The 27,408-nt window shown below is 43.8% G+C and overlaps 2 protein-coding genes across 8 annotated transcripts in view; one reads left to right on the top strand and one right to left on the bottom strand.

Moving 5' to 3' along the window:
• USP30 (ubiquitin specific peptidase 30) overlaps window positions 1–23,466 on the top strand; it is a 61,956-nt gene extending 38,490 nt beyond the window's left edge. For 2 of the 4 annotated variants that reach the window (XM_075996635.1, XM_012756578.3), the window contains exons 4-13: window positions 3,836–3,939; window positions 8,143–8,241; window positions 8,848–8,893; window positions 10,372–10,466; window positions 16,501–16,560; window positions 17,055–17,141; window positions 17,785–17,865; window positions 17,966–18,185; window positions 19,920–20,040; window positions 20,592–22,919. In XM_075996635.1, coding sequence (XP_075852750.1) covers window positions 3,836–3,939; window positions 8,143–8,241; window positions 8,848–8,893; window positions 10,372–10,466; window positions 16,501–16,560; window positions 17,055–17,141; window positions 17,785–17,865; window positions 17,966–18,185; window positions 19,920–20,040; window positions 20,592–20,856 — 1,178 coding nt within the window. In that variant the 3' untranslated portion in view covers window positions 20,857–22,919. Of the gene's footprint in view, window positions 1–3,835; window positions 3,940–8,142; window positions 8,242–8,847; window positions 8,894–10,371; window positions 10,467–16,500; window positions 16,561–17,054; window positions 17,142–17,784; window positions 17,866–17,965; window positions 18,186–19,919; window positions 20,041–20,591; window positions 22,920–23,117 lie in introns of those variants that run through there. The other 2 variants (XR_012914262.1, XM_012756580.3) reach the window with 2 other exon arrangements.
• On the bottom strand, window positions 23,086–26,658 carry ALKBH2 (alkB homolog 2, alpha-ketoglutarate dependent dioxygenase). 4 transcript variants are annotated; one of them, XM_012756581.2, is made up of 4 exons: window positions 26,636–26,658; window positions 25,635–25,912; window positions 24,338–24,536; window positions 23,086–23,413 (listed from the first exon to the last, which is right to left on the bottom strand). In XM_012756581.2, the coding sequence occupies exons 2-4, from the start codon at window positions 25,909–25,911 to the stop codon at window positions 23,107–23,109; spliced, it is 783 nt and encodes a 260-aa protein (XP_012612035.2). In that variant the 5' UTR covers window position 25,912; window positions 26,636–26,658; the 3' UTR covers window positions 23,086–23,106. The 4 variants fall into 4 exon arrangements, with proteins under 4 accessions (XP_012612035.2, XP_012612036.2, XP_075852752.1 ...); XM_012756582.2 differs by lacking the exon at window positions 26,636–26,658 and adding an exon at window positions 26,464–26,629; XM_075996637.1 differs by lacking the exon at window positions 26,636–26,658 and adding an exon at window positions 26,464–26,629 and having other exon boundaries at window positions 24,338–24,440.
• Window positions 26,659–27,408: the final 750 nt, after the last annotated feature.

Here is a 27,408-nt window from a genome sequence, read left to right as displayed (position 1 = left end):
AAAAAAAAATAATGGGTTTTAAAAAAACACTAAATCTTGCTTCACCGAGGTTATTTTCCCATGATCTCTGCTTGACACAGAAATCTTTATGAAGCAAGGGTGCTCTTCTGTATAAGCAGTGATTTATTGCTTTTACCGCCCTGTTTTAAAAAACACTACCATTTCACAGATGGTGCGAAAAGCCACAATGTCCACATGAGATGTCGTGAGGCAAGTTTAAGGCGCTGTCCTCCCCCATGACCCCGGCCCTGCCCTCCAACTGCTGTGGCACCTGGTGGGGGCCCAGGGCCGGTCTCAGCAGCGGCACCTTGAATGTCCCTTCTCTGCTTCTGCCTTTCGACCGTTTGGGTTTTTTAGAAATAACATTTAATTACACAGGTAGTGCATTGAAGAAATTCTCCCTGGACACACTTAAAGCATTACAGATAAGGTTAACGTCCCCTTCATCACTACTCACTATTGCTCCCTCCTTCCTTCCCAAGAGGGAGCTGTGAGTGTGTCCTTCCAGACGGGCTTCTGTGCATTTAAATACATTTCTGTGCACCCATGGAAATTATGTATTCTTCTATGTTTTTCATGTCCAAATAATACAATATTCATTAGAGAAATGCCCATTTCAGTCCATGTACTGCTACCTCATTCTTTTTTCTTTTTTTGTGAGTTTATTGGTTTTACATATTTTGTCTCCTGTGAATCTCTTGCTCATATCATTTGCCCATCTTTGAAAATTGTGCTAAAATATCCATAACATGAAATTTACCATTTGAACCGTTTTTAAGTATATGGTTCGGTGGCATTAGGTACTGTCACCTTGTTACGCGCCAGTCGCCACCGTCCGTCATCCATCTCCGGAACTCCTCATCATCCCACACCGAAACTGTGTATGTGTTAAACAGTTACTCCCCTTCTCCCCCACCCCAGCCCTTGGTAACCGTTGTTCTACTTTCTCTCTCTCTGAGCTTGACTGAGACCTCATTGTGTCATGAGATATACCACACATGCATGTACCTCAGTTAAGTGGAATCATATAATGTTCGTCTTTTTGTGACTAATTTTACTTACCATAATGTTCTCAAGGGCCATCCATGTTATAGCAGGTATCAGAATTTCATCCCTTTTTAAGGCTGCATAATATTCCATTGTGTGTGTGTGTGTGTTTGTGTGTACAAACACAACATTTTGTTTGTCCCTTCATCCATCACTCAGTTGATGTTTGGGTGAGTTACATCTTTTGGCTATTATGAACAATGCTGCTATGAACCTTTTGGTGTACAAGTATCTGTTTGAGTCCCTGCTTTCAATCATTTTCTGGAAGTTTCCAGAAGTGGAATTGCTGGATCACATGGTAATTCTGTTTAATTTTTTGAGGAGCTGCCTTACTTTCCACAGAGGCTGTACTATTTTATAATCCCACCAGCAATGCACAAGGGTTCCCGTTTCTCCTTATCCTCGACAACACTTGTTTTCTGTTTTTTTGATAATAGCCGTCTTAATGGGTATGAAGTGGTATCTAATTTTAATTTGTATCTCCTAAAGATAAGTGATGTTGAGCATCTTTTCATTTGCATATTGGCCATTTGTGTATCTTTTGGGAGAAATGTCTGTGAAAGTCCTTTGCCCATTGTTGAATTGGGTTATTTGGGGGTTTTTTGTTGTAGAGTTTTAGGAGTTCAGAGTTCATATATTCTGCGTATTAATCCTTCATCAGATATGTGATTTGCAAACCTTATTTGTGTCTTTTTTTTTTTTTTGAGACAGGGTCTTGCTCTGTTGCCCAGTCTAGAATGTAGTGGCATGAATACTGCTCACTGCAACCTTGAATTCCTGGGCTCAACTAATCCTCCTGTCTCAGCCTCCTGAGTAGCTGGGACTATAGGTGTGCACCATCCCACTTGGCTATTTTTTTTTTCTAATTTTTTGTAGAGATGGGGTTTTGCTGTTGTTGCTCAGGCTGGTCTTGAACTCCTGGCCTCAATCGATCCTCCTGCCTCAGCCTCCCAAAGTGCTAGGATTGCAGGTGTGAGCCACCTCACCCAACCTCATTCACTTTTATAGCTGCATACTATCCACAATATCAGGACACCCCAGTTTGTTTAGCCATTTGCTTCCAGCTCCTTGTCCAGCAGGCTACAGTGGACATCCTTGTGCAGGTCTCCTCATGCACACAAACACATGTTTCTTTAGGATAGATCCTGAAAAAGTCAAATTGCTGGGTTGTGGATATGAAAATGTTAGTAGTCATTGCCAAACTGCTCTATAGCATTTTAGACAAAATGGGCTAAAGAGGACTTTAAAATTTTCCTTGGGAGCAAAAAAGCTAACAGAAGGGCTGCCCAAAGGGTGTGGGAGGAGGAAGGAAGACATAGTTCCTGTCCCAACTCCCTTTGTCCTAAAGGGTAAAGGGCTGATCCAGGATGTACACACACTACTGAGTCTCAGGCCTTCGCAGCATCAGCTGCCAGGGCTGCGGCACCCAGGGTTGCCACCAGGCTCAGACAGGGCTAGGGTGGGGACACACTGGAGGTGGGGGGGTAGCAGTGCGCAGAGCCTCCAGAGTCAGAGCCTGACATATTTAAAGGAAACTTGCAAGTCCACTGACTATAAATCACAGAGAAGTAACAGGCTGGCTACTTTATCTGGGAAGTCACTGCACTTGCAGAAGCTGCACTGAGAGGGCGGGCCTACATCTTCATCCCCACGCTCTGGCAGTGCTAGCCCAGTTGGGGCCCTGTGGGAAGGGGATGGTCACGGTCAGAACTCAGCACACTGTGGCCCATGGGTCATGTCCAGCCCACTGCCTGCTTCTGCCAATACAGTTTTACTGGAGCACAGCAGAGTTGAGTGGTTGTGACAGAGACCCTATGATCCACAGAGTCTAAAATGTTCTCTTTTTGTCTCTTTATAGAAAAAATACCAACCCCTAGTCTAGGTGTAATGATGAAATGAATTCATAAGCCCATCAAATTCTTATTTTTGTTTATTAGGCTCGATTTTACTTATGATTGGAAAGTAAGGCCAGGCACAGTGGCTCACGCCTATAATCCCAACACTTTGGCAGGCTGAGGTGGGAAGATCACTTGAGGCCAGGAGTTCAAGACCAGCCTGGGCAACACAGTGAGCCCTGCCTCTACAAAAATTTTAAAAATTAGCCAGGTGTGTTGGCGTGCACCTGTAGTCCGAGCTACTCAGGAGGCTGAGGCAGGAGGATCACTTGAGCCCAGGAGTTGGAGGTTGCAGTGAGCTATGATCATGCTACTACACTCCAGCAACAGAGTGGAACCTTGTTTCTAAAAAGTAATAATAATAATAAGGAAAAGTAAGCTACTCTGCAGACACTTGCAGGCTGCCACATACAGCTTGATGCTTTGCCGTGATAATCAGAAACTCAAATGCAAATGAATACAAGCAAAGGTCTCGGAGCCGTGGGAAAGCCCTGGGGAGAAGAGCTTAGCACAGAGTGTGGGGTTGGACTAGACGAATGCTCACGAGTCCTCCCAACCCTAAGAACTGAGAGTTAAATCATTGCACTCAATAAGAACCCTACAGCAATAAATTTATATTGATGATGGTAATTTGAAGATCCAGAAATGAGTTACTTCATTTAAATGCTGTAGCCTCATGAAACATGACATTCATTCAACAAAGGTGAAGTACCTAATAGCATACTAAGCATGGGGTGAGGCTACAAAGAAGAATGATAAAAGAGTTCTAATTCCAAGGCGAATGGCATAGTCCTTAAATTTTTAATTAGCTTTAATGTGTTGTACTGTGCGTGTTTTCTGGTTAGTTGTTATACTGGTGAATTTCATAATTGTCTTACCTTTTTTGATTCTAGCTTTGTCCTGTCAAGAAGTTACTGATGATGAGGTCTTGGATGCAAGCTGCTTGCTGGACGTCTTACGAATGTACAGGTGGCAGATCTCTTCGTTTGAAGAACAGGTGAGCATGACATTCAGACAGGGTTAGCTTGAAGAATCCCTTCCCTGGTGACTTGGGGCCTGACCTTGCCTGGTCTGAGTGTACATTTCTGTGACATTTTAGACAACCTTAGTATTCTGGGGCCAGAACACCCACCTTGTTCCTGCTCTCATGTTCAGAGGGGAAACACAGCTCTTTTCCACCCAGTGGGTAGAAGGTTAGCAGGATAGGGCATAAACACACAGTCACCAAAGAGCAAAAATCTTTTTGGTTCATGAGTAACTTTGTACTCAAGTGGATGACAGGGACACCTGGGTTCTTTAGAACGAGGCAAGTAGCTTCACCCTAGAGGCTCAGAGGTTCAAGGGAGACCCTTTTTTGGACCATACCCTCATTTGAAAAAAAAAAAAAAATCAGTTTTCAAAGTTTGGCTTAAAGTGGCCCCAAACCTCAAGCAGTTGTCATATGCAACCCCAAGGCCTTATTCAGCCACATCCACCTCCCTTTTCCACAACTGTAGCTTTGCTGCCCGCTTTGGAACTTGGCCATCCTCCTTCTCTCTGGACCACTGGTACCAATAGCAAGTCTGAGGCAGAGGCCAAGAGAGTGAAGGTCTAGGGATGAACAAAATGTAGCTTCCAGTGGTGTGCTGGTACGTCCTCCCAGCCACAGCGCCAAGGTGGCTTGTCCAGCTTTGTGTGGGCATCTTCTGTGGCCACTGTCCAGAGAAATGGGAGGTAGCCTTTTTGGACCTCCCCAAAGTCTGAGGCCGAAGTGAGAGGCATTTAAAAACTTTGAAAGAGAAGGTAGAAAGGCTTTCTAGCTCATGTTATTTTTAAAGATTTTCTCGTTTCTGCTTTAATCTGAAGCCATGTATTATTTTTTAAACATGATGTTGGTGATATATATACTTTCTTTTTCTTTCTTTCTTTCTTTTTTTTTTTTTTTAAAGAGATGGGCATCTCCCTCTGTCACCCAGGCTGGAGTACAGTGGCACATTCATAGCCCACTGCATCCTCCAACTCCTGGGCTCAAGCGATCCTCCCACTTTAGCCTCCAAAGTAGCTGGGACTGCAGGCCTGTGCCACCACGCCCAGTTTATACTTTCTTAAAATGCACCTTGGTTAATCCAGTTGTATGTTGAAATGTTTTTCTATTTAGAAAATATATTTTAAATCCTCCTCTGGTAACTGGAATTATTTAGCTACATTTTACATTTCTCCAAACTGAGAGAATGACTTTGAGATTGAGTCTCCAAGGGCATTAGATAATTATTCCAAGTCCTGTCCCTCCATCAACGATCCACCTACGGCCAAGTCAGTCCTTGGAAGTATTTCTAATGTCTTCAGCCCACAGCAGTCACTGCGCCACATTGTGCTACAGTATGCAGGAAAAAGAGATGGGCATGTATGTCCCTCAGTCTGTTCCCCTTTGAAGGCATCCGGAGTGTCCAGCATGGGGCCTCGCCCACGTCTTCATTATTAGTGATCTAGTCAGTCAGTAACAGACTTGCACTAGTAGTAACCCATTTTTTGTGCCTGAAGCTAGAGCTGTGGAGGATTCATTGGGCTAAGCGCTTGCTTTACATGAATTTTCTAACCCTCACAATAACCCTATAAGGAGTTGCTGTTATTATCCCTGTTTTACAGCTAGAAACACTGAAGCTCAGGGAAGTGAAGTGATTTGCCCAGATAGACTCTGTCCTGTCTTGGGATCAGGGTGGGCCCAGATGCCTTGGCTGTGAAGGCTCCCTGAGCCTCCGGGGAGGAGTTGTTTGGCCCTAGAAGGGGTTGATTTACATGAGCAACAAGTATTTACCGAAGGCCTGCCTGGGGCAGGGCCTGGTGAGGGTGGTGGGGCTGTAGCAGAACCAGGAAGTAAAGGGTTTTCAGCTCTTGTGGGGCTGGAATTCTGGTGGGGACTGGCATGGGGGTGACAGTAAACAGGTCATTTCAAGATGTGCTAACAAGAAAATAAACAGGATGATGTAACACGGAAGGCTGGGGGAGGCTGTGGAAGAGGGGAAAGTGGCAGGAGGAGGCGAGGTTTCAGCTGAGAGGTGAAGTATAGAAAGCAGTGAGCACCCAGGTGCAGAGTGTTCCAGATGGAGGAACAGGGCAGGAGCAGGGGCAGGGCAGGGCAGGAGCCTGGGGCCCGTTGTATGGCTGTGGTGTGTGGACAATGGCAGGGAGGCCAGGGCTGGGAGGGCAATAGTGGAGCTTGGCTGGGAGCAGATTGTGCAAAGCCTAGGAGGTCCCGGCCGGGGCGGGAGTCAGGCTTTTATTGTGTGTGCTGCAGGAGCTGCTGGAGGGCTTTAAACCGATGCCTGGTTTGATCTGACTTTTGTTTGAAAAGAAAGGCTGTATGGGCAAGAACGGAAGCTGAGAAGGAAGGTGGGAGGCGGCTGCAGTTGTCGGGGCCTGAGATGGCACAGCTGTGATGGGCTGAGGCAGGGGAGCTGGAGAGGCCTCAGGGATTTGTTGGGGTAGAGCCTGCAGGACTGCTGCCTGCGCGGAATTGGCTGGGGGCAGGCTGGGCTCTAGGGGTTTGGATAGCTGATCACGGAGTACCTCCCGTACTCCCTGAGGAGAGCGCGCAGTCAGCACAGGCCTGAGGAAGGAGGAGGAGGCAGCCGCGTGAAGGTCTGAGCACAGCCTGCAATGGGAATAAACTTGATGTGTTCAAGTAATGCAAAAGAGGCCAGGGGCCAGAGCTGTGTGAATGAGGGAGAAGGTTCTAGGGGGAACCTTGGGCCCTGGGACAGGGGCTTTGTAGGTCAGGTAAGAAGGGTGGGTTTTGGCCAGGCGCAGTGGCTCACGCCTATAATCCTAGCACTCTGGGAGGCCGAGGCGGGCGGATTGCTCAAGGTCAGGAGTTTGAAACCAGCCTGAGCAAGAGCGAGACCCCGTCTCTACTATAAATAGAAAGAAATTAATTGGCCAACTAATATATATATAAAAAAAAAATTAGCCAGGCGTGGTGGCACATGCCCGTAGTCCCAGCTACTCGGGAGGCTGAGGCAGCAGGATTGCTTGAGCCCAGGAGTTTGAGGTTGCTGTGAGCTAGGCTGACGCCACGGCACTCACTCTAGCCTAGGCAACAAAGCGAGACTCTGTCTCAAAAAAAAAAAAAAAAGGTGGGTTTACTCTGGCAGTGAAAGTCTTTGGAAGGCTGAAAGCAGAAGAGCAAAGTCATCTGCCTCTAAAAGGCCACTCTGGTGACTGTGTGGAGGGGAGCCCAAGAGTGCAAGTGGAGGGCCCAGGGGAAGAGAGACCAGAGACCCTGTCCCTCCAGGAAGAGGGAGGGGTGGCTTTGGCTTTCAGGAAAGAGCTGTTGGAGCTGATCCTTAAAGTGTAGTCCTCTGCCACTGGATCCAGCAGTCCCGCTTCTGGTACGGCCCAAAATACTGGAAAGCAGAGGCTCCCACAGATATTTGTCACTCATGTACATAGCAGTATTATTTGTAGTAGCCAAAAGGTAGAAGCAGTCCAAGTGTCCATCGATGAATGAATAGGTAAACAAAAGTTTTATACAGTGACATATCATTCAGCCAGAAAACAGGAGGAAATCCTGCAATATGCTACAACATGGATAAAACTATAGGACATCATTCTCATTGAAATAAGCCAGTCACAAAAGGACAAATACGGTGTGATTCCATTCATCTGGGGCGCCTAGAGTAGTCAAATTCACAGAGATAGAAAGTAGAAGGGTGGCTGCTGGCAGGAGTGGGGAGTGGGGGGTGAGTGGGGATGGGGTTTCATCTGGGGAAGATGAAAATAGTTCTGAAGGGTGGATGGTGGTGATGGTTGCACAACAGCGTGAATGTACTTGATGCCGTAGAACTAGACGTGTAAAAATGGTTAAGATGGTAAAGTTTATATTATGTGCATTTTACCACAATTTAAAAAAAAAGTCATCTTTTAGCGTCAGGTGGAGCGGAGGTCATGGTCTCAATATGGCTCAAGCTGGCTCAGGGACCACTGGCAGAAAGGCAGCCACCCCGCTTTCTGTCCTCCTCTCTTCCCTTGGCCTCTCAGTGGAGGGTCTTTATCTGTGACAGTGTCTAGACTCTAGGACAGAACTGTTTCCATTTCATGAGCTGGCCCTGAGAATGTAGACAGCACACTCTGCCCACATCAGCTGGTGGTCTGCACAGGGACTGGGTCTGACACTGCCCTTGCTTCCGCGGGCCTCTCTGAAGAATGCTTTGCCCTTTGACAGGACGCTCACGAATTATTCCATGTCATTACCTCGTCACTGGAAGATGAGCGAGACCGCCAGCCACGGGTCACACATTTGTTTGATGTGCATTCCCTGGAGGTAAACAATTTAACATTTTCAATATATCCACTGCAACTTGTGCATATTTAATAAGTGTAGGAACTGCGAGTATAATCTTTGTTACAACCTTAAACTCAAAAGTAAGATTCAATAAACATCAGAAGTGGGAATGAAGCCAGGGGCAGGTCTTAAACGATTACATACTCTGTAGTTGGTGACTTCGGTTAGGGATGTCAGGGCTCTTTAAAATGAATCATTGCAGCAATTTGTGTTGGCTTTGAGAAGAAGGAATATATTATTTTTTCCTACTTAATAGAGGGGAATGAGGGAACATAGAAATGCTAAATGAGTCCTCATTTCCCTGTAACAGTATAAATATTTGGGAAGTTGATAAAAGTTAACCAATAAAGAGGGGAATAGTCTAGAGAGAGAAGAAATATGTTTCCATTGCATTCCATGAAGGAATATGCACAGTAAACAACCAGAGAGGATAATTAAGGCTACTTTTAGAAACATGGGCTTTGTTAAATGTTGGTTTTTAGTGGTGCACTCAGCAGAGAGACTTGTAAGATTTAGGGGCGGGGTGAGGGTGATAAAAGGGGCTATAATAGGCTTTTTCAGTCTGTTTCTTTTTTTCCCCTACAGCAGCAGTCAGAAATAACTCCCAAACAAATAACCTGCCGCACAAGAGGTAGTTGTTTTCTATTGAAATGTAACACTTAAGATGTGTGCTTTTTAGATATGATGATGATGTGCTTGTTTTAAAAAGATTTTTTTTTTTCTGGTGCTATCTAAGGCAGCTTGAACTATGATATACTTGCAAAGGAACTTGTGTTTTGGAAGCAGCTTCAGATGATTTTCTTGGTGTTCCCTCTCATCCCAACCCTGCTCAGTTTCTTCTAAATGGTCTTATTTGTGCTTCAAACAGGGCTTTCTTTTTACCTTCTTGAATCGATCCTGGGAAGAACTTAATAAACTGAATCTGTTGTGTCCTCAGTGTTTCCACTTTGGCCAACTTTTACTCCAAATTATCACAGTCCTCCTTAAGAGGAAATCATTGTTTTCTTAAATTAAAAAAAAAAAATTAACACATCACTTCCTTTGTGCATTAGTAGTAATAGGAACAAATAATTTTGAGCCCATACAGTGTACCAGCCATTGCAGTATCTCATGTAAGCCTCATAACTCTAGGGATAATGGGATAGTAATTATCCACATTGCCAGCAAACTGAGGCTTTCGGAGATGAAATGACTTCCCAGGTTGCAGAGCTAACAAGAAGCAGAGCCCAGGCCAAGCCCAGGCCAAGCCCAGGGCTGCCGACTCCAGAGCCTGTATTTCTCCCTGGCGGTTATTCCACTAACCCCACCCCTAGCCAAAGAAAAATCCCAGTTCTTAAGAACTTGCTTATTATTATTTCAGAAGTTTATCTCGCTTTATGGAATGTTCACTTGTGCCATCTTTCTTTTGATATCTCAAACATTTTAAGCATGTATTTGTATAAAGATGTTACTAATCACAAATTCCTTTTGAAAATGTGGCTGTACCCATTACACAGAAACCCCATGTAGAGATCTATATAAATTCTCCTGTGAAGAAATGGGATGTCTTTTGGATGGAGGCCCATGAGGGAAACTATTTCAGTGTTGTTTTCAAGAACATTTTTTCTGCCAGGCGCGGTGGCTCACGCCTGTCATCCTAGCACTCTGGGAGGCCGAGGCAAGCGGATTGCTCAAGGTCAGGAGTTCGAAACCAGCCTGAACAAGAGCAAGACCCCCTCTCTACTAAAAATAGAAAGAAAATTAATTGGCCAACTAAAATATATAGAAAAAATTAGCCGGGCATGGTGGCACATGCCTGTAGTCCCAGCTACTCGGGAGGCTGAGGCAGAAGGATCGCTTGATAGAATCTGAGGGTATTTTGTAAAAAAAATAAAAAAAAAAAAAAAAGAAGGATCGCTTGAGCCCAGGAGTTTGAGGTTGCTGTGAGCTAGGCTGATGCCACGGCACTCTAGCCCAGGCAACAGAGTGAAACTCTGTCTCAAAAAAAAAAAAAAAAAAAAAAAGAACATTTTTTTCCCAAAAGGGAGTATACACTAAAAAGGAGGGTGAATTTTGAGGTTGGTGCCAAAGGGCTACAAGTGACATATCAAAAGATGTTTTGTGTTCCAGGGTCACCTCACCCCACATCCAACCACTGGAAGTCTCAACACCCTTTTCATGGAAGACTCACTAGTAACATGGTCTGCAAACACTGTGAACACCAGGTAAATACGATACCAGTACTTGATGTTTCCCGGCGAGGTTTTCCTTTAAGGCAGGGTTCATGAGAGGACCCAGGGAGCGTGGGCTGACCTCGGTCAATGGCATTTGTGATTGCCTGGGCTCTGCACACATAGTGGACTGACCACCCCGCTTTGGTCGGTGCCAACAGGTCATTTGATCCTCAGATGTTATCTTCTGCACCAAGACCAGCAGACCTATTGTGGACTGGCAGGATTTCAAATGCTAAGGTTGGGTCTATGCTCACAGTGACACAATAGATTCTAGGGCTGGGTTTTGTTTCTTTTTCTTTTTCTTTTGCAGTTTTAAAATAATTTTTATTATGGAAAATTTCCAACATTATGCAAAAGTAGAGAATTGTGCAACAGTCACCTCAATCAATTTTAGAACATTTTCATTACCTCCCCCTGCCCCCAAACCCACACCTGTTAGCCGTATCTCCCTGTCCTAGCCATCCCCTCATCACCTGGCAACCACTAAACTGTTCTTTGTCACTATGGCTTTGCCTGTTCTGGACATTTCATAGAAATGGGATCATACCATATGTGGCCTTTTGTATCTGGCTTCTTTCACTCAGCATAATATTTTCAAGGTTCTTCCACATTGTAGCATATGTCAGTACTTCATTCCTGTGTATTACCAAAGAATACAGCATTGTATGAATATAAGACATTTTGTTTATCCACTCAGCCGTGATGGGCATTTGGATTGTTTCCACTTCTTGGCTATTAAGAATAATGTTGCTGTGAGTATTTATGTACAAGTTTTTATGTGGACATATGTTTTTGTTTCCGTTGAGTGTATACCTAGGAGTGGAATTGCTAGCTCTTATGGTAACTCTATGTTTAACCTTTTAAGGAACTGCCAGACTATTTACCAAAGTGGCTGTACCATTTTACATTCCCACCAGCATGAGGGGTTCCAATTTCTCCACAGCCTCCCCAACACTTACAATATCTGACTTTTTGATTCTAGCCATCCTGGTAGGTATGAAGTGCTAGCTCACTGTGGTTTTTTCCCCTTAGCTTTATTGAGGTATAATTGACAAAAATTGAATATATTTAAGGAGTACAAACTTGAATACAATTATGAATTGTAGTCACCATGCTGTGGATTAGATCCCCAGAACTTATTCATCTTATTTCTTGTATCTTTGACCAACATCTCCCCATTCCCCACCCTGCACCCCTCAGCCAATACCATTCTACTCTCTGCTTTTGTGAGTTTGACTTTTCTAGAATGAGATCATATAGTATTGTTTTTCTCTGCCTGGCTTATTTCATTAGCATTTGATGTCCTCTAGGTTCGTCCATGTTGTCACAAATGGCAGGATTTCTTTTTTTTTTTTTTTTTTAGAAATAAATAATATTTCATTGTATGTATATACTACATTTCTTTATCCATTTCATCTGTCTGTGGACATTTAGCTTCCATAGCTTGGCAATCGTGAATAATGCTGCAGTGAACGTTGTGGTGTGGATGCCTCTTTGAGGTCCTGATTTCGTTTCCTTTGGATATAGACCCAGAAGTAGATTTGCTGGATCCTTTGCTAGTTCTGTTTTTAGCTTTTGGAGGAACCTCTGTACTGTTTTCCATAATGGCTGTACCAGTTTAGGTCCCATCAACGGTTTAGAAGAGTTGCCTTTTCTCCACACTCTTGCCAACACTTGTTACCTCGTCTTTTTGATAATAGTCATCCTAACAGATGTGAGGTAATAGCTCATTGTAGTTTTGATTTGCATTGCCCTGATGAGTAGTGATGTTGAGCACCTTTTCATATACTTGTTGCCCATTTGCATGCCTTTTTTGGATAAATGTCTGTTGAGGTCCTTTGCACATTTTTTAATTGCGTTACTTGGTTTTTTGCTGTTGACTTGTATGAGTTCCTTATACATTTTGGGTATTAACCCTTTATCTGCTATATAGTTTGCAAATATTTTTTCATGTTCCATAGGTTACCTTTTCATTTTGTTATTTCCTTTGCTGTGTCATTGTGATTTTGATTGACATTTATCCTGATGACTAATGTGTTGACTGTTTTTTTAAAATAAACTTCATACAGTATAATTCCTTGATATGTCTCATATATTTTTTAATCTATAAGTTGAGTACTATTCATCTCTTTTCTTTTTTCTTTTTTTTTTTTTATTAGTACTGCCTCTATGGAATCTTTTATTTTTTCATTGCATTTTATTTATGTTCTGATGCTATTGTAAATGGAATTAATTATTTTTATTTTCCAATTATTTGCCATATATTTATTGCCATTTATATTGTATATAAAAATACAGTTGTTTGTATATCGACTTTGTATCTTGAAATCTTACAAAAATTTATTTATTCTAGTTTTGTTGTAGATTCCTTATGATTCTTTATGTAAAAACAGTTATGTTGCTTGTGAATGGAAATACTTTTTAGTTCTTTCTTTTCAATCTTTATGCTTATTTTTTCTTTACCTTATTATATCCTAAGAGCTCTGGTACAAAGTCAAATAAGAGTGGTGATAGCAGGCCAGGTGCGGTGGCTCACGCCTGTAATCCTAGCACTCTGGGAGGCCCAGGCGGGCGGATTGTTCAAGGTCAGGAGTTCAAAACCAGCCTGAGCGAGACCCCGTCTCTACTAAAAAAAATAGAAAGAAATTAATCAACCAACTAAAAATATATATACAAAAAATTAGCCAGGCATGGTGGCACATGCCTGTAGTCCCAGCTACTCGGGAGGCTGAGGCAGGAGGATTGCTTTAGCCCAGGAGTTTGAGGTTGCTGTGAGCTAGGCTGATGTCAGGGCACTCTCTCTAGCCTGGGCAAAAAGTGAGACTCTGTCTCAAAAAAAAAAAAACGAGTGGTGATAGCAGACATCCTTGCCATGTTCAGATCTTCTGAAACAAGTAGTTGGTGTTTCATAATTATTATATTAGCTCTGGGTTTTAGTATACCCCTTTATCATACTGAGGAAGTTCCCATCTGTTCCTAGTTTGATGAGAGATTTTATAATTAATAGTGATTGAACTTTGTCATGTTTTTTCTGCATCTGTCAGGATGATCATATTTTATTCTTTTATTCTGTTAACATGGTAAATTACAGTGATTGATTTTTCTAAAGTTAAACTAGCCTTGCTTTTCTGGGATAAACCCCACTTGATTGTGATGTTTTATTCTCTTTATATATTACTGGATTTGATTTGCTAATATTTCCTAAAGGATATTAGTGTCTGTATTTATGAAAAATATTAGTCTTAAAGTTCTTTTCTCCTGTCATGGTTTTGTCAGGTTTTGTTATTATGTTAGCCTCATAAAATAAGCTGGGAAGTGTTCCCTCCTCTGTTTCCTGAAAGATTTTGTTTAATGTTGGTATTATTTCTTTCTTAAATGGTTGCTATAATTTGTTTCTTTCTTTAGTTCTATTTTTGCTGGAGTTTTTAAAACTCTGTTATTGGTTACAAGCACATATATTATGATGAGTTGACTCTTATTGTCATGATAAAATGTCCCTCTTCCTCTCTAATGAGACTCCTTGAAGTCTATTTGAATGATTCATTTTCATCTAACTAGTGTTTCTTTGGTATATCTCTATCTGTTCACCTATTTTCGACCTATCTTTGTATTTTATTTTATTTATTTATTTTTGGGGGGGAGACAGAGTCTCACTTTGTTGCCCGGGCTAGAGTGCTGTGGCTTCAGCCTCGCTCACAGCAACCTCAATCTCCTGGGCTCAAGTGATCCTTCTGTCTTAGCCTCCCAAGTAGCTGGGAGTACAGGCATGCACCACCATGCCTGGCTAATTTTTTCTATATATATTTTTAGTTGGCCAATTAATTTCTTTCTAATTATAGTAGAGACGGGGGGTCTCGCTCTTGCTCAGGCTGGTTTCGAACCCCTGATCTTGAGCAATCCGCCTGCCTTCGCCTCCCAGAGTGCTAGGATTACAGGCGTGAGCCACCGCGCCCGGCCTCATTTAATTTAATTTAGAGAGGTTGCTCACACTACTATAATGAGTCTGGGCTAGTGTGAGTGCCGTGGCGTCAGCCTAGCTCACAGCAACCTCAAACTCCTGGGGTCAAGCGATCTTTGTATTTTATTTATTTATTTATTTTTTATTTTAGTGTATTATGAGAGTACAAGTGTTAAGGTTACATATATTGCCCATGCCCCCCATCTTTGTATTTTAAATGTGGCTTTTATAGATAGCATATAATTAGGTCTTGCTTTTTTATCCAGCTTGAAAGTCTGCCTTTTAATGGAATGTTTAGTCCATTTACATTTAATGTAATTATTTATATGCTTAGATTTAGATATACCATTTTACCGTTTGTTTTCTATTTGCCTTACGTGCTTTTTTATTCCTCTGTTCCTCCTTTCCTGGCCTCTTTTGGATTAATCCAATAATTTTTAGTATTTAGTAACAAAGTTTTTACCTTTGTTAGCCTTTTAGCTATACTTTTAAACTTTTGTGTGTCTGTATGTGTGTGATTAAATAATACAATTTTACCTTACTGCGGTCTATTTAGAGTTAATATTATAATTCTTCATTTAAAATGATGGAATGTTACAAAAATACAGTTCTCTTATCCTGTCCTTTGTGCTATTTTTGTCATAGATAGTACATCTACATACATTATAAACCCTACAATACTGTGATATAGTTTTTGCTTTAAATATTTGCATGTGTTTTAAAAAAACGAAGAGAAAAAAATACATTACCATTTTTGGTGTTCTTCACTCTTTCCTATACATCCAAGTCCATTTGATATTTTTCCTCTACAGCCTAAAAAATCCCTTGAACATTTCTTGTAGGTCTACTGGTGGCAGATACATTTACATTTTATTTCTATGAAAATTTTTTTGTTTTGCCTTCATTTTTGAAGCATAGTTCTGCTAGATATAGAATTTTGGGTTGACAGTGTTACTGTTATTTTGCTTTATTTTAAATTTATCACTTTAAAGACATTGTTCTATTATCTTCTGGCTTTCATTTTTCAAAGTTAATGTCTTTCATATCATTTTTCTACATGTAAAGTGTCCCTTTTTTTCTGCTTACAATATTTGCTCTTTATTTTTGTCCATGTTGTGCATAGATATGGTTTTCTTTTCTTTTTCTTTTTTTTTTTTTTTGAGACAGAGTCTCACTCTGTTGCCTGGGCTAGAGTGCCGTGGCATCAGCCTAGCTCACAGCAACCTCACATTCCCAGGCTCAAGTGATTCTTCTGCCTTAGCCTCCCGAGCAGCTGGGACTACAGGCATGTGCCACCATGCCCGGCTAATTTTTTCTATATATATTTAGTTGTCTAATTAATTTCTTTGTATTTTTAGTAGAGACAGGGTCTTGCTCTTGCTCAGGCAGGTTTTGAACTCCTGACCTAGAGTGATCCTCCCTCCTCAGCCTCTCAGAGTGCTAGGATTACAGGCGTGAGCCACATAACAACAATGGACTGCATACACGGTGGTGGTCCCATAAGATTATAGTCTCATGGTTGTACTGCACCTTTCTAGATTTAGATATGTTTACATACACAAACACTAACCATTGTGTTACAGCTGCCTACAGCAGGCAGTACAGTGATGTGCTGTGCGTGTTTGTAGCCTAGGAGCAGTAGACAATACCATCGGGGTTTGTGTGACCTCTGTGACGTTCGCATGACGACGGTATCAACTAAGATGCATTTCTCAGAACGTATTCCCATTGTTAAGATACATGTGACTGTATTTAGATTTCTGCTATTATAAATAATGTTGATGATGATTCAACATGGTTTTTTCCTTAGGATAAAATCCCAAAATTGCTGGGGTCAGCTATATAATCTTACAGTTTTTCCAAGCTGTCTTTTAGTATTATTGCACCTCTTGTGTTTACAAGGTTGTTTTTAATAGAATTTGCCTCCAAGAACATTACGTTTTATTATGTTAATGTTGGACATCTAAATAGGAAACTATCTCATAGTCATATATATTCCCATCTTTAAAGTTTTGAATCTAACCTAGTCCTTTCTGGATTTTCTGTAATTTTTTTTTTTTTTTTTAGAGTCCTGTTCGATTTGATACTTTTGATAGCCTTTCACTAAGTATTCCAGCTGCCACATGGGTATGTACTGATCTGTGGTTTATTTTTGGTCTGTTTTGGAGATATTTCAACCTGAAAGGGCTTTGAGGCATTTTATGTGGCTCAGGTCCTATGTGATATTGACACACATGGTTGGTCGAACCCTGTCTTAACCTTAATGTGTGCTAACATGGCCTGATTATGGGGGAGGGGAAGGTGGATGGTTTTTCTCTTGCTGCAGAAATTTTGGCTTTTTGAACACACACTCTCACACATGCCCCTGAAATTTTAAGATATCCAAAACAGCGTGGAAGTTCATCATTTTCTGCGATGTTATGTCCCCATACTGTTGGATGTAATAGCAGTCTGGGGTGCTTTGAGCCCCACATTTGTTCAGGAAGCATCCAGTTGTGTCTGTGCAACTTCATTGCCTACCTATGCCAGAACAAAGCCCTAGGACTCACACTGCCATCTGTCAACAGTTTCCGTGTCGCTCTTCTTTGAATTGTAATGGTTTTCTTCTTCTCATGCTGCAGGGTCACCCACTGACCCTGGACCACTGCCTTCACCACTTCATCTCATCAGAATCAGTGCGGGATGTCGTATGTGACAACTGTACAAAGGTATGCCTTGAACCCCAAATGTCATCTCCCAGCTGGCCTCTGTGTGCCTGGAAAGCGCCTCTCACACGGCTGGCCCTGAGCTCTTCTGACTGTAGCCAGTGGATCTTTTCAGCCACCACCATTCCACCTAACTTCATTTAGAAATTGGCAGCCCATGGACCACCTCTCTTTCCCAGTTGAGTTTTGTTTCCTCTACAGAGTGTTTAAAGAAAAAATTTGAATGTCATGCTTTGAGATGGGACCTGCCCTCTCCAATTGGCTGTAGTCCCTTCCAATCTCATTTGTCTCATCTCTTTTTACCTATGCTACCTGCCTGAACCCCTAAGTAATTGCATCTCACCCTCTGAATCAAGAGAAACTGTGTGTAACAGAATTTTTGAAGACAGAGGACAAAATGGATTACATGCTAGTGTCAGAGTTTCAGTGTTGATTCTTCGTTTTCTCTTCCCTATACTGTTACTGTTATTTAATGACCGAGAGGGATCAGGGTAAAGAACCCACAAATAATCCAGCAGCTGAGTTCATTCCAGCAGGTAGCAATTAAGTGCCAACTGAATGCAGCTCTAACATCAACCTGATCTGCAGCTCTCCACAGATGACCCGTGTCAGGAATTTCTGCAGAGAAATGTTTCTCTTATTTCAGATTGAAGCAAAGGGAACCTTGAGCGGGGAGAAGGTGGAACACCAGAGGACCACTTTTGTTAAACAGTTAAAACTAGGGAAGGTAAGCCCACGCCACACACCTTGTTGGCTTTGCTTTCGAGGACTGCACGTGTCCTGCTCCTGAAATGACTCCTTCTTTCCGGTTTCTCTCCCACCCGCAGCTCCCTCAGTGTCTCTGCATCCACCTGCAGCGGCTGAGCTGGTCCAGCCACGGCACGCCCCTGAAACGGCACGAGCACGTGCAGTTCAATGAATTCCTGATGATGGACATCTACAAGTACCACCTCCTAGGACACAAACCCAGTCAGCACAACCCTAAACTGCACGAGAACCCAGGGCCCGCGTTGGAACTGCAGGATGGGCCAGCAGCCCCCAAACCAGGTGTGTGCCGACACACCAGGCATGTTCCGCACAGAGAAAAGCAATTTGGCACCAACCACCTTCTGGGTCCCTTATGACACGAGTGCAAGGCTTGTACAGTGGTTGCTTAGATTCTTGAGAACAGCAGGATTGGGGGTGGAAGAGGGAAAATTTCTTAAAGGCAGATTAAAATTACATAGTAATGAGATGTAGAGTTTTTAAAACTTTATTACAAATGAAAAAAGTATAGGGAGAAAAGCCTATGATTGCAGTCTTGCTCTCTGATCTTTTGACTAAGTGATAATTGGCTTATTATCATTCCAGTGAATTTTTTGTCTTTTTTTTTTTTTTTTTTCTCCCGATACAGTCATCTCATTTATACAGGAAATGAGGGAAGGACATGTCCTGGTGGAAGATGATTGAACATCTTATTTAGGTTGCTATGACTTCTTTACTGAACTATTTATCTAATTCCATTACTGTCCTCATCTGAGGTTAATCATTGAATTGGGTTCCAGTTAAGGCAGGCAGCTGTCCTTACCCCCAGTCTTATGAGGAAATTGAGGCTCCACACAGTTAAATGATTGGTCAAAGGCAGACAGGAGATGGAGTGTTGGGGCAGGTTTTTAAAGGTATCTTAAGGCCAGGCGCAGTGGCTCACACTTGTAATCCTCGCACTCTGGGAGGCCGAGGCAGGCAGATCGTTTGAGCTCGGGAGTTCGAGACCAGCCTCAGCAAGAGCGAGACCCCATCTCTACTAAAAAAATTAAAAATAGAAAGAAATTAGCTGGACAACTAAAAATATATATTAAAAAAATTAGCTGAGCATGGTGGTGCATGCCTGTAGTCCCACTTAATCCTGCCCCTGAGACAGGAGGATCGCTTGAGCCCAGGAGTGCAAGACCAGCCTAGACAACATAGTGAGACCCCATCTCATTAAAAAAACAAAACAACCCCCCCAAAACAACAAAGACCTCTTCACCCTAGCTTCCTCCTCTCCTAGACTGGGGTACAGGTCCACGGTAGTTCAGAGCATGGCGGCTGTGGTTAAAGATGCCAACAGTGAACTACTTGCTACATAAAGGTCCCCAAATATGACATTTGAAAGGAAAAGACATGTAAATATCACCTCAATTATTTTCTCTACACCCATAAACATTTATTAATTCTGTTACGTGTAGGTATTCTCAGAAGCTGACAGAATGAAAGCAGAGAATGTTTAGATCAGTGGTTCTCAACACAGCAGTTTTGCCTCCTAGGGCACATTGGACAATGTCTGTTGACACTTTTGGTTGTCCAAACTGTGGGGAGGGATGCTGCTGGCATCTCGTGGGGAGAGGCCAGGGATGCTGCCAAACACCCTATAATGTATAGCACATCCCCCTACAACAAAGAAGATGATCCAGCCCAAAATATTAATAATGCCAAGGTTAAGAAACCTTGGTTTAGGTCAAAAGCCAGTAAATTAGTGCTTAACTTTGATACATTTTGTTAGCAAAGAGGGACGAGAACCTCAAAGATTCACAAAGTCGTCAAGGCTAGCAGTAGACCTGGAGCTAGATATGCTTTTCCTATTTGAGATTAGGGCAGTCAGGAACAGAAAGGTAGGAAATATTATGAATCAATATAATACAAAATGAAGTTTTTTTTTTTGCTTTGTAGCCTTCAAGTTACTTTCCAAGGTGATCAAAACCATGTTTCGTTTACCCAGAGCCACCACTAGTTTTCACTAACTCTGACCTTTTTCTCCTGCAGTTCTGAATCAGCCAGGGGCCCCCAAAACACAAATTTTTATGAATGGCGCCTGCTCCCCGTCATTACTGCCATCCCTGCCAGCTCCAGTGCCGTTCCCACTCCCAGTCGTTCCTGACTACAGGTGAAGCATGTTCTTTATTCGGCTGCAACTTCTCTTGGTTTCTAAAATTAGCTTTTTACAGAAATGAATGAATGAAAATTTAGAGATTCATTTTTTTCTTTAATTTTAAGGTAGAATTTCACTATTGTACATTCTCATTTATTTTTGTCCAACATGGAACTCACTTTAAAAATAAAAAACACACATAATTTACATATACATATGTGTATGTATGTATAAAAGATAGAAAAATTTTAAATTTCTTGGGATACCACCTAGAGAAAACCAATTAAATTTTTAGAGTCATCCACGATATCAAGTGTGTGTACACACATACACACAATATACCTGTGTACTCATGTGATACAAACATCCATATAAATACAATACACATATACTTATAGAACGGACACCTTGCCATGCCAGTAAATATGGAATTGTGTCATGATGTTGATGGTATTGGGTGGATGTACCATTGTCTCCATCCCTTGTTAACGTCTAGGATTCTGCTTCTGCCTGTGAAGCCTTCATTATCGTATCCGTAAACCACTGGCATTTGTTCTGTCATTCAGCTCATCCACATACCTCTTCCGGCTGATGGCAGTTGTCGTCCACCACGGAGACATGCACTCTGGACACTTTGTCACTTACCGACGGTCCCCGCCTTCAGCCAAGAACCCCCTCTCAGCCAGCAACCAGTGGCTGTGGGTCTCCGATGACGCCGTCCGCAAGGCCAGCCTGCAGGAGGTCCTGTCCTCCAGCGCGTACCTGCTGTTCTACGAGCGCGTCCTCCCCAGGGTGCAGCGCCAGAGTCAGGAGTACAAGTCTGAAGAATGACTGTGCCTCAGCCCCGAAGCTAGAGCTGACGGCACTGTCACAACTGCCCAGGACAAAAGCAGAACTGTGCTGTGTGCGCGCAGGCAGCCCCAGTAGAGCCCTTCAGCTTTCCAGTGTGTTCTAAGAGCAGGCTCCACCCGGGAGCCGGTGGCCCCAACTTGTACCAAGTCAGGCTCCCCGAACAGCTCCGCTGGCGTGCGCTGGGAGGAGCGTCGTGGTGGGAAAGCATTCATTATGTCTAGAGCGTTTTTTTATTCATCTGATGCAGGTAATTACAAGAAAGCAGATTCCGGAAGCCACCTTTTCCACATTGTGATATGTCAGGTGTTCTCAGAGGGTAGTTACCTTTGTCTAATTCTCTGATGTCTCAGCATAGATCTTTTATTTTTAATAAGCAGGCCCATAAAAACTGTCGAAAAGAATTAGTGAAACTATTAAAGGCAACAATTTAGAAGGAAAAAGTGCCTTTCATTTTTGATTGCTTTGGTAGCACATGCACTCTGAAATGGTCCTTCCAAGTTACTCAAAGGGTAGCAAAGGGACAGTTAAAAGATGCCTAAAGAACACCTCTTTTCCCTTTTTTGTATGCCTTTTCTAATCTTTGGATTCTTAATATGTCATAAAGGCTCATCTGCCAAATCTTTCCCCTGGGGGAATTCTTTCACTACTTTTTGTCAGTTGTAAGTAAATGCTTACTTGTTGCTATTATCTTTTGTATACTGGGCTAAAAGATGTAATGATAGAATATTATAAAACTATGTGAATAGCCAGAATTGAGCAGTATCCATGCAACACCTGATTCCTCCGCTCTGTAGAAAACTATTATACAAGGATCCACAGTGGACGGTTGTCATCTATTTATCGCCTGTGCAGAGCTCTTAAACTTTATGAGTAGGAGCTTTGGGCTCTGTAAAAAAATCCCTGCCTTGAGTTGCAAGCTGGTTTAGGAAGGAAGGGCACTGACATCTTCTAGACCTCAGTTTCCTCATTTGTAAAGGGAAAGGTTAGACTCGATGACCTCCAAAATCCAGTGCTTTCCACAGAAAGCAAGCCGCTTCTGACTTTAAAACTCATAGCTACAGCTGACATCTAGTACTGTCATTGTGTTACAGGTCCATATTCTAAATCTGTTCATCATCCCCAGTAGCCTAATAGAGAGTATGCTGAGCGTTTTCTTCCCTCGTGGATGTAACCCAGGGCCCAAGGAATTCTGATGACTTAGTAGTTACTTATGTTTTAGCTAGACTTTTAATTCTACAAAAAAAAAAAAAGGATACCAAATTCAAACTCAGTAAGATTTGGAATCAGATCTTTCCAAAAGGTCACTGTGCTTCCTGTGCTGGTGGTGAGCTGGTGGCCACTTCCTGACAATGCCTTGGTGTCGGCTCAAAGTGCAAAAAGCCCCGGTGATCACCTCTCCACAGGGCCCCCGGCGCATCCCGAGGCCTCAGTAACTGTCGCTCCCAGTAGAATAAACTGTGAAGGTTCTCCAGGCCACGGGTATCAGTGTGAAAGGAGCAGCTAGAACCGTCTAATCCAGTCATTGCTGACCCACTCAGACCCTGGCTTTGATGCTGAAAGACACACACCTGTTATACCCAAGTCTGGTGGAAAACGCCCAATTGTGTGACCTTAGAGTGCACTGCAAAGTTGCAGCTCTGAGTAACTGCTGTTCTGCCACTGCCTACTCTTTGAAATCTGCTATTCCAGAGATAGATGAAAGGGGACAAGCCTTTGAACATGTGGCTGTAAGCAGATCTTTCTTTGGTCAGAGGCCAGGGTTTCAGCCAAGACAGTAAATGTGACAAATATCTGTGCAAAGGCTCTTAACCTGACTTCTTAAAGCTGACTTCCTCATTTTGTAAATTATTAGGCATTAAGTAGCAGCCAAATAATCTGATTTCTGGTATTAAATTATTTACAAAGTAAGCTTCTTTTTGAGAAAACCTAAGTTAGACTAGTAGTTTACTCCATAATAAGTGCTGATTTAAGTATTTGCTAAAGGTACTTTTGTATCTGCTGTGTATTATAGCAATAAAAGAATCATTTTGTTAGGAAAACAATCAACTGGTATTCTTACATGATTTACTGATTTGATACAAACATCCTCTTTCTGAATTCTGCATTGTTATGTAACAAGCCCTACCCTTTGGTTAAACCTTTTCTATGTTCCCTGTTGCTAAAGGAAATGCCAGCTCCCTTGTAGAAAGGGAAAGGTGAAAACGGAAGTACTAACCATTAAAAACGTTTTTATTTCTTAGTAGGCAGAATTTTACGAAAAGTCAAATTGACCCGTGGAGCCAGAATCTTCTTTCGGACGGGAAGACTGTGATACCAGTGAGTGTTGGTCGGGTAGTTCATCATGAGTAAACTTCCGTGGGCCAGCTGCAGCCTGACCACCTCCACCCTGCGGGAGGGCTTTTTCCCTCGAGAGTCCTTGTGCCGGAAGATGAAGTCTCTGCAGGCACCAAAGGAGACAGAGGCAATGGGGCTTCCAGGGGCCAGTTCCCTTTCATCATCTCGGTGCTCCCCAATGTGGTCACAGCCATCCTTGTACCTGCCACGAGAGAACGAGCACAGCTCATAAAAATGACCCTGTTCCATAACTCACCCACGCTGCAGACTCCTTGTTTTCTTACAGTGTGAAACGGCGGTCCCTGCTGTGTATCTGCAAGGGCTTGGGGTCCTTAGCTGCTTCTATACATGAGTCGACCCTGAAGCACCTTCGCTGTTACACAGTCCTATTTGTTCATGTTAGTTTAACACCAAAAGCTAAAATCGTGACTTTCCCTGATTTGCATATGTAAACCATTATCACATAAAATGATTTCTCCCTACACTCAGAATAAAGTCCACAGTCCCTGGGCATCCTGGCCCCTGCCCACCTGAGCTCATCTCATACCCTTTTGGCCCTCTTGACTGCTTTCTGGCCATAGCAGCAGGATTTCTGCTCCCCAGACACTCCAAGCTCCCCTCTGCTCTTCCTCCAGATGTCTGTGGCTCATGCCCCCCTTTTGTTATCATCATGCTCAAATGTCACTGCCTCAGACGCCCTCCTCTAACCACCCTAGGGGGCAGACGCTAGGGATGGAGAACAGGGATGTGTTTAGCATCCATTCACAAGGCAGCCCCCACAACAAAGAAAGATCTGGCCCAAAACGTTAGTAATGCTGCCACTGGGAAACCCCACCCCAAACCCCTTCCTCTCAGCCATTCTCAGCCAACTCAGCCTGTTAAATTTTCTTCGGGGCAGTTCTCACTGTCTGAAATTATCTTGTTCAGCTGTTTGTTCAGGAGTTCGTCACCCCTCGAGCGCCAAGAAGACTGGCTTTGCTGGTGCCATGCCACGATCACACCCCTTGCGCACCAAAGAATGATTTGTTGTACAAAGGAACAAAATAGGGTGGGACTCTAAACCCTTCCTTTTGGAGGAGACATGAAGTTTTATAAAATTTAGTCCACTGAACAGGTAGGGCGTCACCTGTTGACAAGCACGAAGTTGAAAGTCTGTCCAGTCACCCCAGAGACACGATCCCGGACACGCTCCAGAACTGGGATCCACGGCTTGGGAGACAGCGTAAGGCCTGAAAACGTGTAGGTCAGCCCAGTGTCGCCATAGGTCGCCTGCTTCCTTGGCACATCGTGCCACTTCCCGAACACCTGGACCCTGGCCAGCGCACCTGTGCAGACGAAACAAGGCAGTTGCATCCCTCTCGAGCCCCCCAGAGATCCAGGCAGGTGAGTGCCCAGCACACACGCTGCTGCCTGGGTATTCAGGATTGGAAGGGAAGTAAAACAGGAAGAACATTTCCTTGAGTCATTCAACGTAATTCAACGCCCTGCTGAGTGCCCCCTCCTCAAAAGTTATTGTGGTTTGCGCCCAGTTTTTTTCCTTCAGATTTCACGAAAATGTCAACTGCCCCAAATTTTCAAGAACAGTGACTCTTGTCCTACACTTAGAGAAACACAGTCCCCTCCTAGTTTTTAATTAAATATTGTAACTTAACTGCCTTAACTACAATAGGAGCAGATAAAGAGGACGATGAAGTTAGTTTACACATTAGGGTGGTTTTGCCAACTGTGAGGACTAAGGGCCTACGGCTCCACGGAAGGTGGGGCTCACACGGCTCAGGCTACAGGCTGGGGTCTCCTGTGGGTTTTTCTACACCTTCCGAAGTGCTTGACCGGATCCCTGTGTGCTCATCACAGGGAAGAGCAGCAGTTTTCAAAGTGCGGTCCCCCAACCGGCAGCATCTGCATCGCCTGGAAACTCCTTAGATATAAAACTGCAGGGGTGAGGCCCAGCGATCAGTTTTGACAAGCAACAATCCTGCAGAGGACGTCGAGAACCACAGGTGCAGAGGAACTACCTGGTTATCTGCCATCTCCCCTTCGAGACCAGTGATTCTCAACCCTGGTCGCACATTAGAATCACCTGGAAGCTTTTTAAAAACACTGAAGCCCACCTCCTAGCTATTCTGATTCAATTGGTAGAACCCTGCATGATTTTTGTTTTTAACTTTCCCTGGTGGCGCCAATCAGTAGCCAGGTGGAAATTCACTCTCGTCAGCTGTCAGCTCCCAGGAGACAGGCAAGCCTGTATTTTTCTCGTTTGTATCCCAAGCACCTACGGTAACACGGTGCGCCCAGAGGTGCACAGAGAACATTTGTTGAATCCATTCCTGAACCCATCAGTAATCAACGGCTCCTGAGTTCAGCTTTCTCCAAACGGAAGATCGTTAGTTTTATCAAACACACCCACAGAGTGCTCTGCTTACCTGTAAAATATTCCACTTCTTTCTCCAGCTCTCCGAGAATCTCATCCGCCTCAGCTCTGCCAAACAGGACGGCGTAGCTGCAGTCCAGGCCTTCCGCGCGAATGTGCCGCCAGCTGGGGCCTTCCACGTGGACTCCACTGCCCGGGGTCTCTCTCCTGGGCCTCTTCCTTGCGCTTTCCTCATCTCCCAACGTGACTGGCACCTCTCCGGTCTGCTCTTGCTCCCCCCCTTTTCCCAAAAGGCCCCTTTGAGCCCCCTTCACCAGGAATCTGTCCATCCTGTTTCCCCACAGGAAAGAAATGGACATCACTGGCAAGGCAAAGAGATCGCCCAGGTTTTGTCCCCAGTGCAAAACTCTGTTCGCCAAAGTGGTTCCACAGCAACATTCCTAAGTTGCCATTTTAAAAATTAAATCCATGTCCTAGAAAGGAAGTAGAGGACAGTAAAGCAGGATGGGACCCCTGGGGACAATTTGGTCCAGGGTCTCCCACACCTGGCTGTGCATCACAATCAGCTGGCTAGCTTGCAAAAACCCAGATGCCTGCGCTCCACGCCCAAATTTCTGAATTTTTAAAGGACTCTCCCCTGGGAATTCACATGCCACAACCAAATTTGGAAACATAGACAAGCCAAGCCCTCATTTTACAAATGGGGAAACTGACGCCCAGAGAGGGGAATGGGTTTGCCCAAGACGCGCAGGAAAAGTCACCCAGAAAAACAGGCTAGCTCCTGCCCACCCCGTTAATGGGGAGGGATGACTGGCCGCCCCGCCCCCCGCCGGTATTAAAACAGGTAGGCAGAGTGTTCTCAAATGGATATGACGCGGCACCTAAATGCAAACCAGTGAAACAAGGGCAAACGCAATTCTGGCGGTAAGAATGGTAGCACGTGCGTGGGTTGCGGGTGGCGAGGGTTCTCTTCCATATCGCGGACTGCAGCGGCACAGCTGCGAGTCCTGCAAACACCCTAGAAGGGCCCTGGGAGGCGGGAAAGACACGCACCCGCAGCTCTGCTTCCGCGCCGACTTCCGGGGCACGCTGGGACGTGCAGGCACGTCTGCAAAACAAGCAGCCCGCGGTCTCCTGGCGCCACCTGCTGGCTCCCTCGATGCGTTGCAAGCATTGCGTGTTCCGGTTTAACATTCGTTCTGCAACTGTCAAGGATCATCTATGGTTCGAGAACTATTATTTGGTGTCACATCTCACTGAGGGTTACCTTCGTGTCCGGACAGGGAGCTGGGGAACCGCCTATTGTCGCTGGTGGTAACATGAGCTCTGCAGTCAGACCCGTGGCTTTTGTTTCTCTCTCCTCCACTGTAGCTGTGTGGGCTCTCACAGGTCACTTAACCTCTCTGGGCTTGAACTGCCTCATCCGGAAAGTGGGGACTGCAACACCTATGTCATGAGAGTGCCGTGAAGATTAAATGACAGGGCGTGCGAGAAGTGCTACTGTGCTCCAGATAAATGTGAGTTTTGATTGTTGCTCCTAAGTGTTAGTTACTTTCTATCTACCCCCATTGGAATGAAACTCCTACGAGATGGGGGGCTTTGTTTTGAAGCGTTTTAGTTCATAGTAATGCACATTTTTTTTTTTTTTTTAGACAGTCTCACTTTGTTGCCCAGGCTAGAGTGAGTGCCATGGCGTCAGCCTAGCTCACAGCAACCTCAAACTCCTGGGCTCAAGCGATCCTACTGCCTCAGCCTCCCGAGTAGCTGGGACTATAGGCATGCGCCACCATGCCCGGCTAATTTTTTCTATATGTATTAGTTGTCCA

This window comes from Microcebus murinus, chromosome 22, assembly GCF_040939455.1.
Source record: "Microcebus murinus isolate Inina chromosome 22, M.murinus_Inina_mat1.0, whole genome shotgun sequence".
In the NCBI taxonomy this organism is placed as follows: Eukaryota; Metazoa; Chordata; class Mammalia; order Primates; family Cheirogaleidae; genus Microcebus; species Microcebus murinus.
Note: the sequence above shows the minus strand (reverse complement) of the source record. Positions and strands in the feature narration are given on the sequence as shown.